Source organism: Lentinus tigrinus, assembly GCF_003813185.1.
Source record: "Lentinus tigrinus ALCF2SS1-7 unplaced genomic scaffold L226scaffold_54, whole genome shotgun sequence".
Taxonomy (NCBI): domain Eukaryota; kingdom Fungi; phylum Basidiomycota; class Agaricomycetes; order Polyporales; family Polyporaceae; genus Lentinus; species Lentinus tigrinus.
Window position 1 is genome coordinate 9,816 of NW_027137963.1, and position 15,647 is coordinate 25,462.

General features: G+C 60.5%; 5 protein-coding genes across 5 annotated transcripts; 3 read left to right on the forward strand and 2 right to left on the reverse strand.

Annotated features, from left to right (window-relative positions):
- Positions 1 to 6,000: 6,000 nt before the first annotated feature.
- On the forward strand, positions 6,001 to 6,757 carry L226DRAFT_312079 (uncharacterized protein). The gene has a single exon (XM_067673811.1). It carries the CDS (start codon positions 6,133 to 6,135, stop codon positions 6,652 to 6,654), a length of 522 nt encoding a protein of 173 aa, XP_067529419.1. The 5' UTR covers positions 6,001 to 6,132; the 3' UTR covers positions 6,655 to 6,757.
- Positions 6,596 to 7,566, reverse strand: L226DRAFT_312117 (uncharacterized protein). The gene is made up of 3 exons (XM_067673812.1): positions 7,352 to 7,566; positions 7,047 to 7,270; positions 6,596 to 6,986 (listed from the first exon to the last, which is right to left on the reverse strand). Exons 2-3 carry the CDS (start codon positions 7,183 to 7,185, stop codon positions 6,655 to 6,657), a joined length of 471 nt encoding a protein of 156 aa, XP_067529420.1. The 5' UTR covers positions 7,186 to 7,270; positions 7,352 to 7,566; the 3' UTR covers positions 6,596 to 6,654.
- Positions 7,567 to 8,805: 1,239 nt separating this feature from the next.
- On the reverse strand, positions 8,806 to 9,642 carry L226DRAFT_312072 (uncharacterized protein). The gene has a single exon (XM_067673810.1). The coding sequence runs from the start codon at positions 9,549 to 9,551 to the stop codon at positions 9,105 to 9,107; it is 447 nt and encodes a 148-aa protein (XP_067529421.1). The 5' UTR covers positions 9,552 to 9,642; the 3' UTR covers positions 8,806 to 9,104.
- Positions 9,643 to 11,536: 1,894 nt separating this feature from the next.
- Positions 11,537 to 12,250, forward strand: L226DRAFT_472715 (uncharacterized protein; the record flags this gene model as incomplete). The annotated part of the gene is made up of 2 exons (XM_067676483.1): positions 11,537 to 11,930; positions 12,174 to 12,250. Coding segments are annotated over 2 exons (471 nt in total), but the record flags the coding sequence as incomplete, so codon positions are not given.
- L226DRAFT_312167 (uncharacterized protein) lies at positions 11,934 to 13,747 on the forward strand. Its single transcript, XM_067673813.1, has one exon. The coding sequence runs from the start codon at positions 12,227 to 12,229 to the stop codon at positions 13,523 to 13,525; it is 1,299 nt and encodes a 432-aa protein (XP_067529423.1). The 5' UTR covers positions 11,934 to 12,226; the 3' UTR covers positions 13,526 to 13,747.
- Positions 13,748 to 15,647: the final 1,900 nt, after the last annotated feature.

Consider the following 15,647-nt stretch of genomic DNA (forward strand, 5'->3'; position numbering starts at 1 on the left):
CGGCGGCAGGAGAGAGAAGCACTTCTTTGTCCGCAGAAGATAACCATCGGGTTTTGGGGCGGAGCTTTTGTCAGCGCGCGGCAGAGGGTGTCGGAGAGTCGGAGCTAGGGTGAGACCGTTGCTCTGCCTGGTTTCGATGGGGATGCGGCGTACGCCTGAGGAAGCACAGACAGGTCTAGTGCGAGTGGTGTAAGGACGACGTTGACCCAGTCCAGTTGATTGCGGGTCGAGATGATGGGATCGCGACCAAGATCGGCATTTCTGGGTGTACGTCGCATGGATGATGGCAGTGAGCAGCAGCTGGCTCCGATCAGCGAGGCATCGAGCAGAGATAATAGCTGAGACCACGGCCACCGCGTACGGAGGGGGTCCGGGGAGAGACCGGAGGGAAGGGGGATGCTGCGGCAGAAAGTGCGGAGGGCGCCGGCAAGAGAGTCGCGGAGTTAGACACGTGGCGCCCACATGTTGTCAAATTCGGAAGGCGCCCGAGGCCGGGCCCCGGCCGCTGGGAACGATCTGAGATCCAGGGACCGCCCGGGGAACATGTAGATCGCCGTGCCGAGCGGCGATCCCGCCCGCTGGCGTCCGGCAGAGACTCGTGCGCCTGTTGTGTGCTGCCTTGCGCTGTCACCGCGACCACCACCTCCACACGCGGACACCCGCCACAGAGATAGCATGCGAATCCACATACTCAACATGGCGCGATTCGCCTCCCCAGCTCCCATCACCCGGCCCAGCCGCCCCTCGCGACGTCGTCCACCGTGGCGGCGGCGTCGTCTTTCTGTCACTCGCCTCCCACCCGACCTACCAACGTAACCAAACCGTTCTGAGCGGTCTCAGTCCGCCTTCGTCTCTCTCGCAGTCGTTCAGCTCGCTTCGCATCACGACTCGCGATCCTCAGCTGCGCCCGACCCACCGGGGTCCTGCGATCGCCTGGACGCACCGCCGGCAACTCTAACCCTAGCAGACAGCGGGAGGATCATGCCCCCTTCGCTCGCCAACCGGTCCCACCCGCCTGTCGCGCCGCTGGCATTCAAATGGAGGTCTGCCACGCCTGTCACCCTCGCGGCCCTAGAGCGCAAGGGTGCGCGAAGGCACACCTTGCGCCCCGACTCGTGACTCGTGATTGGGGAACTCGAGGACGATCGTCCCCGCCGGTTGTCTCGCAGGACGCATACACGCTGGGTGTATTTCCGGCTCTACATAGACGACGCCAGCGGTCTGGCCACGAAGCCACGGTGGCCTTGGCTCTGTCATCCTGCATCCGGCCAGGCGAATCATGGATGACACCGCGGATTAGCATGTGCGCGAAAGGGAATCTGGGATGCGGTACTCTCCTCTCCTGAACCTCAGGACGCGCTGCTGTCTGCTATCTGCACCCGTCGCCCGCTAGGTGCCAGTGCGAGCCGCGACGCTTGCTTGTCTGACCTGCCGATCCTGCCGACTCAAGAGTCTTGCGGCTTGCCATGTGTATGGAATTCCAGTCACTGCCAGGCCATCATGCACCATGCGTCATGCATCGCCCTGGACCCAGCGGACCGTGGCCATGGAAGATAGCCCGGTGGCACCTGTCCGACCTGGGCCTGGTCATCGTAGCGCAGGGACCGCACTGGGACCGCAACCCTCTCAGAACGCCAGCATCGATGCTTCCCGACAAATTCAATCGCATTTTCGTCCATCATTCACCTCGCATTCCAGAGCCCAAACCGCAACCCTCTCAGAACGCCAGAACGCCAGCTGCATCGATACTTCTCGACAAATTCCATTACATTCTCGATTTTCGTCCGTTATTCACGCTCGCCATCTCCCATTAAATTCCAGAGCCCAAGTTCCTAGTTCCTAGCTCGACGCTGGGCTCCACCTCGAGGAACGCGCCCGCCGCCGCCAACAATAATCAATCATCAATCATGAACATCCCTAGTGCGACCGCCGACCACTACTCGCGTCCCAGTCCCGCCGCAGGCGATCTTCCGGGCAATCATCGACGTTCCCAGCCATCGTCACCGCCCCTGGGCTCCATCATCTCCATGTCCACGTTCGGCATGCACGCCGCGTTCGCGTTCGGGACCTGCCCCCGAACCCGAACGACCCCGCAACTTGTATGCACACATCCATACACACAGCCGCGCTTAGATCCACAAGGCTCCGGCGACCGGAGCCCACCTGCACCTCAAGCTTCGGCTGCAGTGTGCGTCGGGTGCCCAACGCGTCCCGGTCCATACCAAGTGGCCGACTGCCCCCTCCTGGCCATGGCCGGGGCGCGTGTAACGCGTTCGCGAGGCGATCTCCTGCCTCCCCCTCCGCGAAGCCTTGCCTCGAGCCTTCGCGTCGCGAGTCTGTTCTGGCGTTCTGGTGTTCTGGTCGGTAGTGCCCGGTAGAGATAAGCAGCCCCGGATCGGGAGGTGCTAAGCGTATGGGTACGCGATAAGTACTAACTATCAAGTACGCGCTTGCGGCGGCCCAAGTTCTGGCAGCAGGAGGGCGATCTCGGGAGCGGGAGCGGGAGCAGGTAGCGCACGCAGTCGCACATCCATGCATGACGTCCACCGTATTTCAGTATTTCACACCGCGCGCATGCCCCGACTCGACTCAGACTTGGCGTTGACCGCCGCGCACCCCAACTCGGAACACGAACTCTGAGGCTGAGCGCTGAGCAAGCGGCCTGCCAAAATCACCGCGACAGCGGCAGTATAACGGGTTATGTAGATGTAGAGTACAGCACCCGAGCACCCGAGCCGGATATCTGCTGCAGATGCCTGATCCTCGCCCCGGCATTCCACCGATGTCGACGGAAGAAGCCCGCTCTCTCTGCCCTTCCCCCGCCTCCTGATTGCACAACAATTGCTATTGCAACCACTGCTTGCCGCTTGCCGCTTGCCACTTGTCATTATTGTCATTCTGCCAGCCCAAAGCCCCGGCTCGGGCTTACGATGCCCCACTGCCGCTCACGCACACGCTGTCCCGCGGCTCACTGGATTTCTGTTCTTCTGTCCTTCTGTCGCCCGCTGTGCGTTGTATTATTGTTCGCTGTTCGTTGTTCGTTGTTCGGTACTCGCTGTCAGGATCTCAGGATGACAATCAATGCGAACTCTCACCCACGTGCACCTTCCATGACAGTACGATGGAAGAACAAGACCAAGTTGAACGCAACAAAGCACATGCACATGGCCATGGGCATTGTGTGGACGATATCTGGATATCTGGATATTCATGCATCATGATTCTATGCATTGCGTTGCATTGCACCCGGACCTGTACACTATTATACCCGTGCACAGTGACATGTACATGCATACCTTCTACTCGTCTCCTCGCACCGCCGGTAAGTATGTCTTCTGCCTTCTGCCTTCTGCCTTCTCCCCTACCGTGTTCGATGTTCGCTGTTCGATCTTCATCATGAGATCAGACTTCCCCCTTCCCCTCTACATACTACTCCTCCTTCTCCTGGTCGATCCTCTGCGCCATACATAGGGGGTACTGGGTACGCGGTGCGGCGTTCCCGCGTTTGTCAGTAGTCAGTCAGCTAGTAGTACGTTCTGATCATCCACGCCCATGCTAACCAGTGACAGGGACATGAGCATGAGACTATTGGGTTCTGCGTATCTCGCGTCTTGCATCTTGCGTCTTGCGTTCCCTACCGCAGTGGTCTGGGATGGGACGCCACGACCCCGCTGAGTCCGACCGCATAGTATATAGCAGCCTTTGTACTTGGGTTCGCGAAGACGTCGGCGCGTCCTCGAGCGCTCTCGAAGGGTCGAACCTCGAATGTGGACGCACCCCATTAGAACGAACCCTCAACCGTAGCGACGCCCCTCTCGAACCTCGAACCTCGAACCTCGAACCCCGAACCCCGAGCCCCAAACCGCGACCCTTTCGCACCTCACACTCGCACCTCGAAGCTCGAAGCTCGAATTTCACGCCTCGAACCTCACTACTTCTTCGCGGGAGAAATCGCCAATGCGGGCGCAGCGCTCAGCGCTCACTGGTATGTACACTAGCACCACAGCATGATCTTCAACCGATGACTAGTGACTCACCGGCACGGGCACCACAAGCTCCTTCTTGGCCACCGTCCCTAAGCCTGTCGATTCAATCGAGCCCATTACGCCAGAAGCGCGAGCGCGAGCGCGGCAGCCCAGGCCGTGGCCGTGGCCCGAAGAAGACCATCCCACGATGGCGCGATGCACGATGCACGATGCACGACGATCTGCGAGTCGAGAGTCGCGGGGTGCTCCTCCCTCAATATGTGATTGGCGTCGCGCTCGTGCCTTGGAGTTTAGTTACTGTATCTGCAGCCGAGCCAAAGTCCGAGGACCGACCGGCGACCGGGCGTCTGGCACTGGCCGACTCGGAGTAGGAAACTACCAACCTGTATGCGTTACGGTATGCAAATCCTTGCGTGGCGTGGATCCGTCGAAGGCCGCCGTACTGACTCCATCGCCAGGCTCTCCATCCGGGATCCGATTCCCTATCCCTTCCATGATCCTGCATCCTGCATGGGTATGTCAGGCGAGCACCATGAGGGTGAGGGCAGCGGCATGGTGCGTGATGTTACCTTTCACAGAACGGTGCGGGCATCGATTGACTAGCCTCAACTTCACTTCTTCTAGTCACAGCTCATAGCTTCTGGGGGTGACGGAGAGTCGAGTCCGACGACGGAGGGACGTTATCTCGCTTGTCTGAGTTTTTGGTCGACTTCCGACGCCTTGGCGGAACTTCTAGGTCTCGGAGTCTGACTGGCTCGGAAGACTCAAGAGCGCGGTGAGTCTTCACCTCACCGCAGCCTCGTTTGCGTCTTCGAGATCCTCCAGATCGCACGCTGAGAGCCAAGCATCGAGATGCCCCGAACTCGCTACTACCCTCCATGAACGCGAATCCATCCTGCGCTGCCTGCACGCAGCGAAATCCTACAGTCTACTGTATGCATAGAGCCCACGGTGACGTTCCCAAGGACGCCCACAAGGACGCCCACAAAGAAGAGCCTGCGACATGCGCACGCCATGCGCCCCGTGTCTTCGTGTCTTCGTGTCTTCGTGTCTTCGTGTCCTCGTGCCCCCCTCGAGGCGTGCGCGTGAGGTATGGTATTGGGCCCAAGCGTGAGACGAGCGAGCGTCGATCCGAGGCTCTGCGCGTGCGGCGTGCGCTCGACGCTCTTCCTTCCTTCCGAGCGGCGAGCGGCGAGCGGATGCGGCATCTCCGCCCCCCGCATAGAGAGATCTCGGACTCGGAACTCGGCGATCGGGATCGGATTCGCCGCAGGGTAAGTGCGAGGGGAACCCTTGCCCTTGCCCTTTCCCTCAGTCCCCGTTATCTCAGTCTATGTGTAATGCCGCATGCGGGGTGCAGGTGACGGCCAACGTTAGGTGCGATCTCATCTGAGTCGAGTTCGAATTGGCACTTGCAGGGGGGGAGGGGGAAAGCAGTTATCGTCGCTGACATAGAGGGGAAGACGGGAGTGGTCATAGGGCCCCGGAGATCGTCGCCGTCACGCTCTTGGAAGCCGGGCGCAGTCTGCCTCTCCCGTTCTCCCGTTCTCTAGTTCTTCAGTTCTCCGACGTCCAGGCCGTTCATTTGCGTTGTATTGAATGAATGAATGAATGACCCGCAGATTATATAGCATCTGAGGGCAAGCCTGGCCGCCCACCGGCCTCACCTCATATCCATGTCATTCGAACCCTGAGTCCGAGTGCTGGAAATGAACATTAACTTTGAAGTTTCCTCCTTCCCCCGCGCCCGGGCGCAGCTGAGATGATCTGGAGCGACCCAAAACCCAAACCCAAACCAAAGTATAATCCCAACCGTAATCCCCCTCGTAATTTCACTGCACTGCGCAACATGTCGCACAGTCAGCAACGAGTCAACCCGCATAAACCGTAACCTTGGAGGAAATCAGCTGTCACCTGTACCGGGGCATGTGCAGTGCGCCGCCCTTATCTCATACTACCGCTAAGCTGTCGCTGTCTCTGAACTTGTCTGTCATATCTAACTCTCTCCGAGCTGCGCCCGCAGAGAAACTCGACGCGAGTCCGACAATCGAGACGAACGTCCCACCTCCCACATCCCACATCCCCCGTCCGATGTCAACGCGAAACGGGGGGCCGCGGGGGGCAAGTGGTCGTGCGAGATGCGAGGATGCGAGCCGCACAGCCAGAGGACAGAGGACAGAGGACTAGGTTCTGCCACTGCAGCCGCCTCGACATCATGCATCAACTCTGTGCGGCGCGCCGCGGCACAAAAGACCGCAGTTCACGATTTCCACGCCGATCGCGGAGGGGCAGGAGTGTACCTGTGTACCCGGTACGCGTTACGGCTGCGATCATGAGCTTGAACAGCCCGGGATTGTACTCAGTGCTCGAGCTCAGAGAAGCCTCGGACTCAAGGATTCGGGCTCGAGGAGGTGGAGCGCTATCGACGAGCCTGAGTCCACTCGTCCACTCGCCCATCCGCTCGTTCCCCGTTCCCCGTTCTCCGTTCAACGACATTCCGCAAAAGGAATCAGCAGGGGTTGACGCGAGAGCTCCGACAGAAGACGAGGATCCCTGCCGAAACCGAAAGCTTCCCGCTTCCTGCTCGCCATGGGACCAGGCCAGACCGCCCTTGATCAGCGCTGAGCAAAACCGGAATGTGAGAGCGACAATCCCTGCATCCCTATAGCTAGTGCCACCAGACGAGAACGAGTGCGTAGCTCTGCCTGTGCGTGTGCTTTAGCATGAGATCTCCCGTCGACCGGGAGATCAAAGTTCGTCCGGATGCGCGCTGGGCGGGTGAACGCGTGGACAGGAAGGGAGGATGTTCTCGCCGCACTGAGAGAGCAGAGAGAAGGGACCCTCGTCCACCCGTCCACACGTCCACCCGTCCACTCAGGCTGACTGTTTGTGTGGACCGTACGCGTACACGTAAGACGTACCGAACCCAAATCCTGATCCTGGATCCTGGTACTGCGGAACCGCGCGCATCCTCGAGCGAACATCTGAATATCCGGATATCTAGATGATACGACATTCAAGTTCTCGATCATCGAACGAACGATTTTACAATTCACTTACCGCAGGCCACTGACCAGCGCACGCGACGAATATTGCGATCAAACCCTCTCTTCTGCGCTTCCGGCGTCCGGCGTCCGCTTGCGCCTCCGTTTCCCGAACACGATCCACAGTCCACAGTACCCAGCGGGCAGTGCTCCATCGCGCGCTACAGTCCGTACAGTGGCACCATCATGATCAGGATCAGGATCAGGGTGGCGAGTGGCGACTGCACCCGGACATGCGACCTACCACAAAGACAAAAACGAAAACAAAGATAATCATGAGTACAGCCTCGGAGCAGAGCAGAGGTGGACGGATTGACGCACCGCGACCAGCGACCTTCAAGATCTGAACTCTGACTGCGACTGGGCACATGGCCCGAGTATGGATGATAGATCTGCGCAAACGGTCCTATGCGATCCGGGTCTGTGTCCTGCACACTGCACAGTGCATACGCGCATCAACATCGTCGGCGAGCTCGTGAATCGGCGGCCTGCAAGCAGTACAGTCACCCAGTAAACCTAGTAATAAACAGCATGAAATGCACAGTACAGCGTGAGAGGGACGACGTCGGCGAGGGGTCCAGTATGTATGCGAGACTTGAGTGCACCCGCTGCCGCTATGAGTCATGACCATGCATGACCGCCGAGCAAGGGGCGTGAGCGTGGATCCGGGGACGTGCGCAGCGCAGCGCACCTGCGCGATCCTGGTCCGGGGATGTACACGGCCCACGGTTGACGGCCGCTGGACTGAACCGGAGGAAGAGGAAGAGGAAGAGCGCGAGTGACCGTGAACCAAGCGATGCTGCGTCTCTGCCAGTACGTCTCCCACGGCCTTGTGAGGTGTGAGTGGAGTCCACGTCCGTGGCACGTCCGAGTCGGAACGGGGTCCGGGTGGTCCTTCTTAGTCGGTACAGCGCCAGTGCTAGTTCTAGTGCTGTTTATTTATTGTCTTCAGCCGTGGATCCTCGAGCCGGCCACGGTACGTACCTAACCCGGCATCTTCGTCACTCTCGTCAGCCCGTCATCCCCACACAGTCATTGGCCAGCGTCTGCGTCCGCGGCATGGATCAGGCGTCGTGGATCAGGCGTCGTGGATCATGGACATGGCCGGCCAGCCAGCACTGCCGGATTAGGAAGTGCGAATTAAAGAGGAAAGAGGAAAGACTAGTAAGGAGAAAAGAGAAGGGGAGCGCGGAGTCTGAGCTAAGGAAGCAGGGGCAAATCAGGAACGCAGGTTGGCACATGCAGGGCGCGTTCTCGACGCGGCTCGCGGAGCTTGAGCTTGCTGATGAAGGGAGGAAGGGAGGAATGGGGGGGGCGCAGATCCAGTCCCGACTTGCGCCGCCGTGCGTCACCGTCCCGGATTCGTCTTGCCATGGATGTCGATCCGCCGCCGCCGCCGTCGCCGCCCGGCCAGTGTCCGAACGTCCAAGCATTCCAGTGCTTGAGCGTGCGATGGTGAGTAGCACTGACGACTGACGACAGCGATTCCAGTCCTTGTCCTCGTCCTCGTCCCTGTCCTCGTCCTTGTCGCAAGCCAAGCACCTTCCGAGCGTCGTCCGGGTGACCGTGGCCCTTGAAACCGAAACCTAGGCTATACGTGACAGACAGGCGTGGAGAGACTCAGACTCAGACTCCTCCCAGACGAGACGGTCCCACAGCGGGACAGGACGGCTGCGAGCTTTCCACGCTCGAGCCGCGGGCGTGGGTTCGCGTCCGCGTCCGCCTTCCGCCTCCGATCGGGGGAATCAGCCTAGGATGCGAGAGCGAGAGCGACGTCAGCGAGGCAGGCAGACGATCGTCACCGTGTATGTAGTCGCAGTACTACTACTACTTCAGTATCACGAGGTCGCCCGGTAGCCCGAGACGTCGATGCAGATGCAGATACTTGGACGCTTGGACGCTTAGCGGGGAAAGCTAGGCGTACGCTTGCATTGCTGCAAGGACTCCAGAGCACGGAGCACGTTCATGGACACGGGGAGGACTGGGAAGCGTCAAGCGTCAAGCGTCCACCTTCAAGGCTCCGACGTCGTCGTCACAGTTCCCGGTCGGCGGCGGTGGGCACTGGGCAACGGTACTAGTGGACTGGGCAGGGCAGAGCAGAGAGGCTCGGGCGCGGGCTGCGAGCAGCGAAGCCGTCGGGAGGACAGTGGCAGGGAGGCCGCCGCCACAAGCACGGACGTCGTGTCGATGGTATCCAGCCACCAGTTTCAGTGCGAGCGCGAGCGCGAGAGGAAGGGGAAGACGAGTGCCGCGCCCGGAGGAGGGTATGGAGGCGAATGCGAAGGAGGTCGAGCGTGTTCGGAGGCGAGGGAGCGAGGGAGACCGCCGGGATAGCGGGGGCGAGGGGGATTGTCAGATCGGCCGTGCATGTGCACCGTGCAACCGGCTCGGGGCTCGGAAGGCGTAAGTAGTAGCCTGCAGGCGTAGTCAAGCTCGAGGCGAGATGGGCGGAGGATGGGGATGAGCGGGTGGGAGCGCGATGGGCGATATCGGCCCGTCCCAGATCGTCGGCGTGGCGCATGCCGCATTCGGGAGGAACACTCCGGCGCGGCGGGCGGCGCAGATCAACGCTATGGCGGCGTTTCTGTACATTAATTATTTTCGCGCCCCCCACTACAGCCGTTTTCATATCGATAGGCCTTTTTTGAATAATCTATATGGATAGTGCGGATCACGAAATATCAGTTCCGCTCGCTGGCGAGCGTACGCGATGGTTGCCCATCAATCTCCGCCGCGTCACTTTCGTGGACCGCCAGAGTCCGACACAGCCGACAATCAGCACATTATTTTCGGAGGGGCCTATCGATATGAAAACGGCTGTATTACTGGACTAGTCTCGAGTTGCTTATCTATTGTAGTACTACTTTCTTACTCAATCTAATACAATAAGACATTCACTATTGCGAAACTTCAAGACGCGACCCTCTTTGTTGACTTTCAGAGGGGTCTTATATGAAATTGATGATTGTTCTGGACTATGTCTACTCTGTACTAATGAAATAGATGATGTTCTGCCCAAAAAGACTTGTTGCAGAGAATAGCCGAAGTTAGCCGAAGGGGGAGGTGTGTGTGCAGTGGTGTGTGTGCAGGTAAGTGGGGTGGCGGTGTTTAGTGAGGGATGTGCGAAAATAATTTATATACAGAAACGCCGCCATACAACGCGGGTTCTTTACACGCACCGCGATCGCTCGTCCTCGTCTCGCGCTGCTGCAGCTGCAGCGAGCAACCGTTCTCGACTCTCGACTCTCCACTCCGCATCGTCGTCCGCTGCCCATCCCCATCCATCTCAATTGCATCCGACCCGCGACGACGCCCCCACTCTTTCGGCATGCGTGCATCGCCCATCCGTGTGCGAGCGCGAGCGCGAATCACCGTACGTGGTTGCGCGCAGCCCGTGTGGGCATGAACTGTATCTCGACATCGAGGGCCCGCTGAATAGGCGGACGAGCATTCGTCCAGCTGCATAATGAATTCCGAATTCATCGTCGATGGCCATCTGGCCGAGTGGCGAACGTAACGGTAGCAGGATGGGACGGGATAATAGCGTGGGTTGGGGCTCGACTGGACCTGCCGGCGAAACGGGATGGGCGGAGAGGGATCGCTGGAGGCCGCTGGGGGTCGGAAGGGAAGGCAGGCGAAGATCTCCCTCTGGAAAATCGCTGTCTATTTCAATTCCGGCGTTCCTCGCGATGCACACAGCGGCGTCTCCCCGGCTACGTATAAGCTCGCAGATCCTCCACCGCGTGCCTTCCCGCTCATCCCCTCCGTATATATATTCCTCTCCCGCCCCCCTCCCGGCCACTAGCCACTCCCCACTCCCCCTGCCAGCCATGCCGCCCACCCGCTCCTCGCCCCCCGTCTCTCGCCAGTCCTCCGCCCAGCAAGCAGACGACAACGCTCTCCCAAGTCTCAATGAACTCTTTCCCGGTGAGTACATCCGGCCGATCTTGACTCGATCACGTGCTCACCCATCGCTTCGCAGAGGACCTCTTCCGCGGCACACTACCGCACCACAACCAGCCTTCCGCCTCCTTCCACCCGCTCTCCGTGCACGTACGTACCTCTTTCTCTGTGTCTCTCTCACCCTTCCCCGCGTCCCGCGCTCACCGCCTCTCGCTACCGCAGCCTCGTCCCGGGGCCCAGCCAGATCCCCCCGGCGGCCTCGCGCGGCATTCTCCCGCCATCGCCGGCCAGTCTCACCCTCTCCCCGCCCGCACACACACGCCACCCCCGCCGAGCGCGGCCCCGTGCTCGGCGGCCTGCTGTCATCCCGCACGTCCAGGCACCTCCGTCCACGCCCAGCAGCCCGCGAACCCCACCGCGCAGTTGCCGTTCCGCATCTCGACTGCAATCGCCGCCGCCGCCGGCTCGCAGAACGCCCTCCGGAGCCCCGCAGATGAGCTCGTCTCGGCTGTCGCCAACGCGAACGCACGCTCGCCGTACTTTGCGTCCAGCGCCGGGTTTGGGCTCGCTCCCGTTCCCTCCTCATCTGCGAGTGGGTGTGCGATGCCCGAGCGGACCCGAGCACACCCACACCCACACCTCCAGGGACCGTACCCCGGGCCCGCCGGGTACCACGGGCACGGGCACGGGCACCTCTCTTCCTCTTCCTCGTCTTCTTCCGCGTCCGCGTCCTCCGCGGTCCGTGGGAAGACGCGCTACGTCGACGTCCCGCCGCAGACCCCGACCGAGGTCTCGCTGAGTCTCTCTGCTGTGTCGCTCTCGCCCCGGCCCACCGTCGCTGTCGGGCCCCCGGGCACGGCAACGTTATCCGGAACAGGAACGAGCGCGGGCACGGGCGAGGACAGCGAGCGGCGGCACTGCTGCCCGCACTGCAACAAGCGCTTCAACCGCCCGAGCAGTCTCGCGATACACGTGAACACGCATACGGGTGCGAAACGTACGTGCTTCTTCGTGTTGTGGCTCTGTTTGACTGTGCCGTGACTGACTGACGGATTTGACGTCTCCGCCCGCCTTGCGATCCTCGATCCTCGATTGTCAAACTTTGACTTTGTCGCCTCTATTGTCTTTGGAAACCTTGTACATCCCGCGGACCCTTTCGCTCTTTCCCTGGTCTCGACGACTTTCTCGGACTTGGACTTGGACCGAACCTACAAACCCACAACTACAAAACGCAAAACAGCCTTCACATGCGCGTTCCCGGGCTGCAACCGCAAGTTCAACGTCAACTCCAACATGCGCAGGCACTACCGCAACCACCTCACCGCCCGCCGCCGCGACGTCGTCGCGCGCATGGTGCCCCCGCCCTCCGCCTCTGCCTCTGCGTCCTCTTCCTCCTCCCACGACTCCCTCTCGCCTCTCTCTCCGCCTCTGGGCGTGTCCGTGCCCAGCTCGGTCTCCGGATGTGCTCCCGCGGGTCCGGCGACAGGTATGGCGCGCATCGTGCCCCCGCCGGGACCTTCGCACCTCGGTGCGGGACCCCCGCTCGTCCGGACCCCGCTCCACCCGCACTCGCACTCCCATTCACCCCTGCACTCCTCGCACTCACACTCTCACTCACACTCCCCGCACTCGCTCTCCCATTCCTCGCACTCATACCCCACCCACGACCGCACCCACGACCACCGATACACCTCGCACTCGCACCCCGCCTCGCGCTCCCCATCGTTCTCCCCGAGCCCTGCCCAGTCCCCGCGCCCGCCCTCGGAGTCGCCCAGCCCGTCGCTGCTCCCGTCCCCCATCTCGGCGGTCACGTCGCCGTTCCCGCCTACGCCGCGCAGTTTGCCGCGGGCGCCGTCCCCGTCTGGGTCTGGGCGTGGGTTTGGGGCGGGGGCGGGGTACGCGCAGACGCAGCAGTATGCGGGGACACAAGTGCAGGGGTACTACCAGCACCAACACCAGCACCAGCACCAGACGTCTGCGTATGGGTATACGTACCCTTCGTATGCGTACGCCCCGCACGAATCCCACTCGCACTCGCACTCGCACTCGATGTATGCGCCCTCGTTCGAGAAGCCCGCGCCCCAGCACCAGGAGTGGTCCGACGACGACGACGAAGCCGCTGACCAGGACGAAGCAGAGGAAGACGACGCAGACGCAGCCACAGACGCAGACGACCATTCCGCCTCCGGAGACGAGCTCGAGGACGTCGAGACCCCCAGCACGGTCACGGCTCTGCGCGGGGAGTCGTTCGTCCGCGGGGAGCGTCTCGTCCCAATCCCTTCTGCTGCTCCTGAGCCGACCCGGAGGAAGAAGGCCGCGCGCGCGTGTCCGTACCCCCCGTCTGGCGTGCGTCCTCGTACTGGCCCTGGTGCTGGTGGAGAAGGCGGAGAACGAGAGAAGGACGTGCCGATGGGAGGGTGCGACGTGCCAGAGTGCCGCGGGTGCGTTGGCGGGGCAGGGGGAGCGGGCATGGGCATGGGAGGGGGCATGGGAGGGATGGGAGGGACGCCGCGGCTGAGGCCTGCGTTCCAGGATGTGGGCGGGTGGGCGGTCTTGGCGGAGGATGGCGATGATGCGGAGGAGGAGGGGTGAGGAGGGGTGAGCGTTGTGCGTTGTGTGTGCCTCGAGGGTGGTTTGGTGATGGTGATGATGACGCTTTGCTGTTGATGGTGACGCTTCGCCGTTGAGACTCTCGCAACTTGGGGTTTTGGCTCTTGAGTCTGTCTCGCTCTCGGCTCTTGGTTCGATGATTCCGTCCTGGTGTCATGGTGTTCTCATGTTTTCGCTCCCGTGTTGCTCACATACACAAGTGCAAGTACTAGTACTACATAGGTCGTGTCGCAAGCTCTCCGCTCTCCGCTCTCGCTCTCGGACTCCTCGGTCAATGGTCATTCGGATTATACATACGTACACGTTACACGTCGTGTTCATAGTAGTCATCGCTAGTCTCTAGTCTCTCTGTCGCAACCTTGTTTCGTATCTCAGCATGTTCCATGGTCCACGTTTCATGATTCATATGATGTAGTCACGCAGTCATGTCTTCTAGTTTCTCGCACCCCTCTCGCATCCCTCTTGTCGCACCTCTCTCGCACCTCTCTCGCACCTCTCTCGCACCTCGCATTTCGCATACCTCCGCTCGAGCTCTCCATCTGCTATCGATTCCCGTTCAAGTACTCTCATCTCTGCTGCCACTGTACCTGCACCAACTTCAAACTTCTGTCATGCATGGATTTACGATTGTTCTGATCCGGCTTTTCGTCTCATCCAGCCCGCACATTGTACATACCTGTAGGAATAAGTGTAGCTAAGTTGTACGATATTGCCTCCCTCCGGGCTTGTATACTGTTGCCGCATACGTACTCGTACATAGGAACTTGACCCGATTTTCAGAAGGTCTTGTCGCTCTCTCCGACGGAACATACCGTCATGTCCTCCTGGCAGAATATCGTGCATAACGCCTCAACGTCCCCGCTCGTGAGTCGTGAGTCGTGAGTCATACGCGGAATCCAGATATCCACGTACTCAAGGCAGACTTCCAACCTCGGCTCTAGGCGGTACAGTGCGGCACATGCGTATGAAGTGTACGGTATGTGTCTGACAGATGACAGATTGGCAGTGGCATCGACATTGGATCCGCAGAGCGTCCACCGTGGACGGACTCAGGATTAGATGAACCTCCGGGATCCGGATGGCGATGCGTGCAACTGCATCATCGAGGCTTGGATCGACGACACCTATGACCTCGGGCTTGGGCTCGGGCTGCGGCGTATGTTGATGTGGGTGTAGGTGAGGATATCGGAGTGGATGTGGATGCGGATGTGGCCATGGACAGGCCGCAGCTCAGCTGGCCCAGGATCGACTGTCGTACAGTACTCGGTACTTGACATCTCCAAGCAGAAGCGTGTACTCGGACACTCCGAGTATACATCGACCGTGCCGCACAACATCTGAGTCATCCAGAGCGGGCAAGAGTTCAATTCAAAGCTGAGAGTGCAGAGTTCAGACAATCATAGATGCCAATGCCAGTGTCTGCCTGCCGCACAAGCCGAGCAGACGATCCACGCATACGTACAATGAGCAAGCATTCCGTGCAGCATGTCAAAACTCAAACTCATAGGCCCTGACTCGAGGCACGAGGCGGCGACACCCCCGCGCAGCAAGCCAGCTTACACGACGCACCGCGGATGCCGGTCTTCCAAGTCTTAGTGTGAAGCGTGACTGCAGTGGGCAGCTGGGACACCGGCTGGCGGCTCCCTCGCTATCTCCTGCGTCCCTGTCCCTGGCCACCTTAACAAGCCTGACCTCGCTCCCTTCGGAACGCTCCATGCCCGCACTGAAACCTCAGTGCTGACACAGACAGACCTGCCACTCGGTGTGAGTGCCATTATCCATACAGTGTCATGCGGGCGATCCTCGGATGCAATGCATGCCCGGTCTCAGACGGGCTCCGCCCCTCGCGCACGACTCTCTAGCCACTGCCGTGACGTATGCGCTACATGCTACCGCATCCCGCATCCCGCGTTATGGTCACTCCACCACCGGGAAGGCGCGGTTACGACATGACGACATGCCGGTCACTTGTCACTTGAAGCAGGAAGCCTGAAAGTCGTTTAGAGGCCCAGGCTGAGACGCACCTTCTGGTAGGCTTCGAAGATCGGCGGTCCGCATGTGCCCTTGGTAACTTGTGGCGGCGCACTGGCACCGGGCGTTTCGT

Excerpts from the sequence above, each read along its gene's own strand:
- L226DRAFT_312079 (XM_067673811.1), top strand. The coding sequence starts at position 6,133 with ATGCGAGCCGCACAGCCAGAGGACAGAGGACAGAGGACTAGGTTCTGC.
- L226DRAFT_312117 (XM_067673812.1), bottom strand. The coding sequence starts at position 7,185 with ATGGAGCACTGCCCGCTGGGTACTGTGGACTGTGGATCGTGTTCGGGA. Across the intron at positions 6,987-7,046 it reads GCGCTGGTCAGTGGCCTGCG|ATATCCGGATATTCAGATGT; the intron begins GTAAGTGAATTG and ends CGTATCATCTAG.
- L226DRAFT_312072 (XM_067673810.1), bottom strand. The coding sequence starts at position 9,551 with ATGCGCCACGCCGACGATCTGGGACGGGCCGATATCGCCCATCGCGCT.
- L226DRAFT_312167 (XM_067673813.1), top strand. The coding sequence starts at position 12,227 with ATGCGCAGGCACTACCGCAACCACCTCACCGCCCGCCGCCGCGACGTC.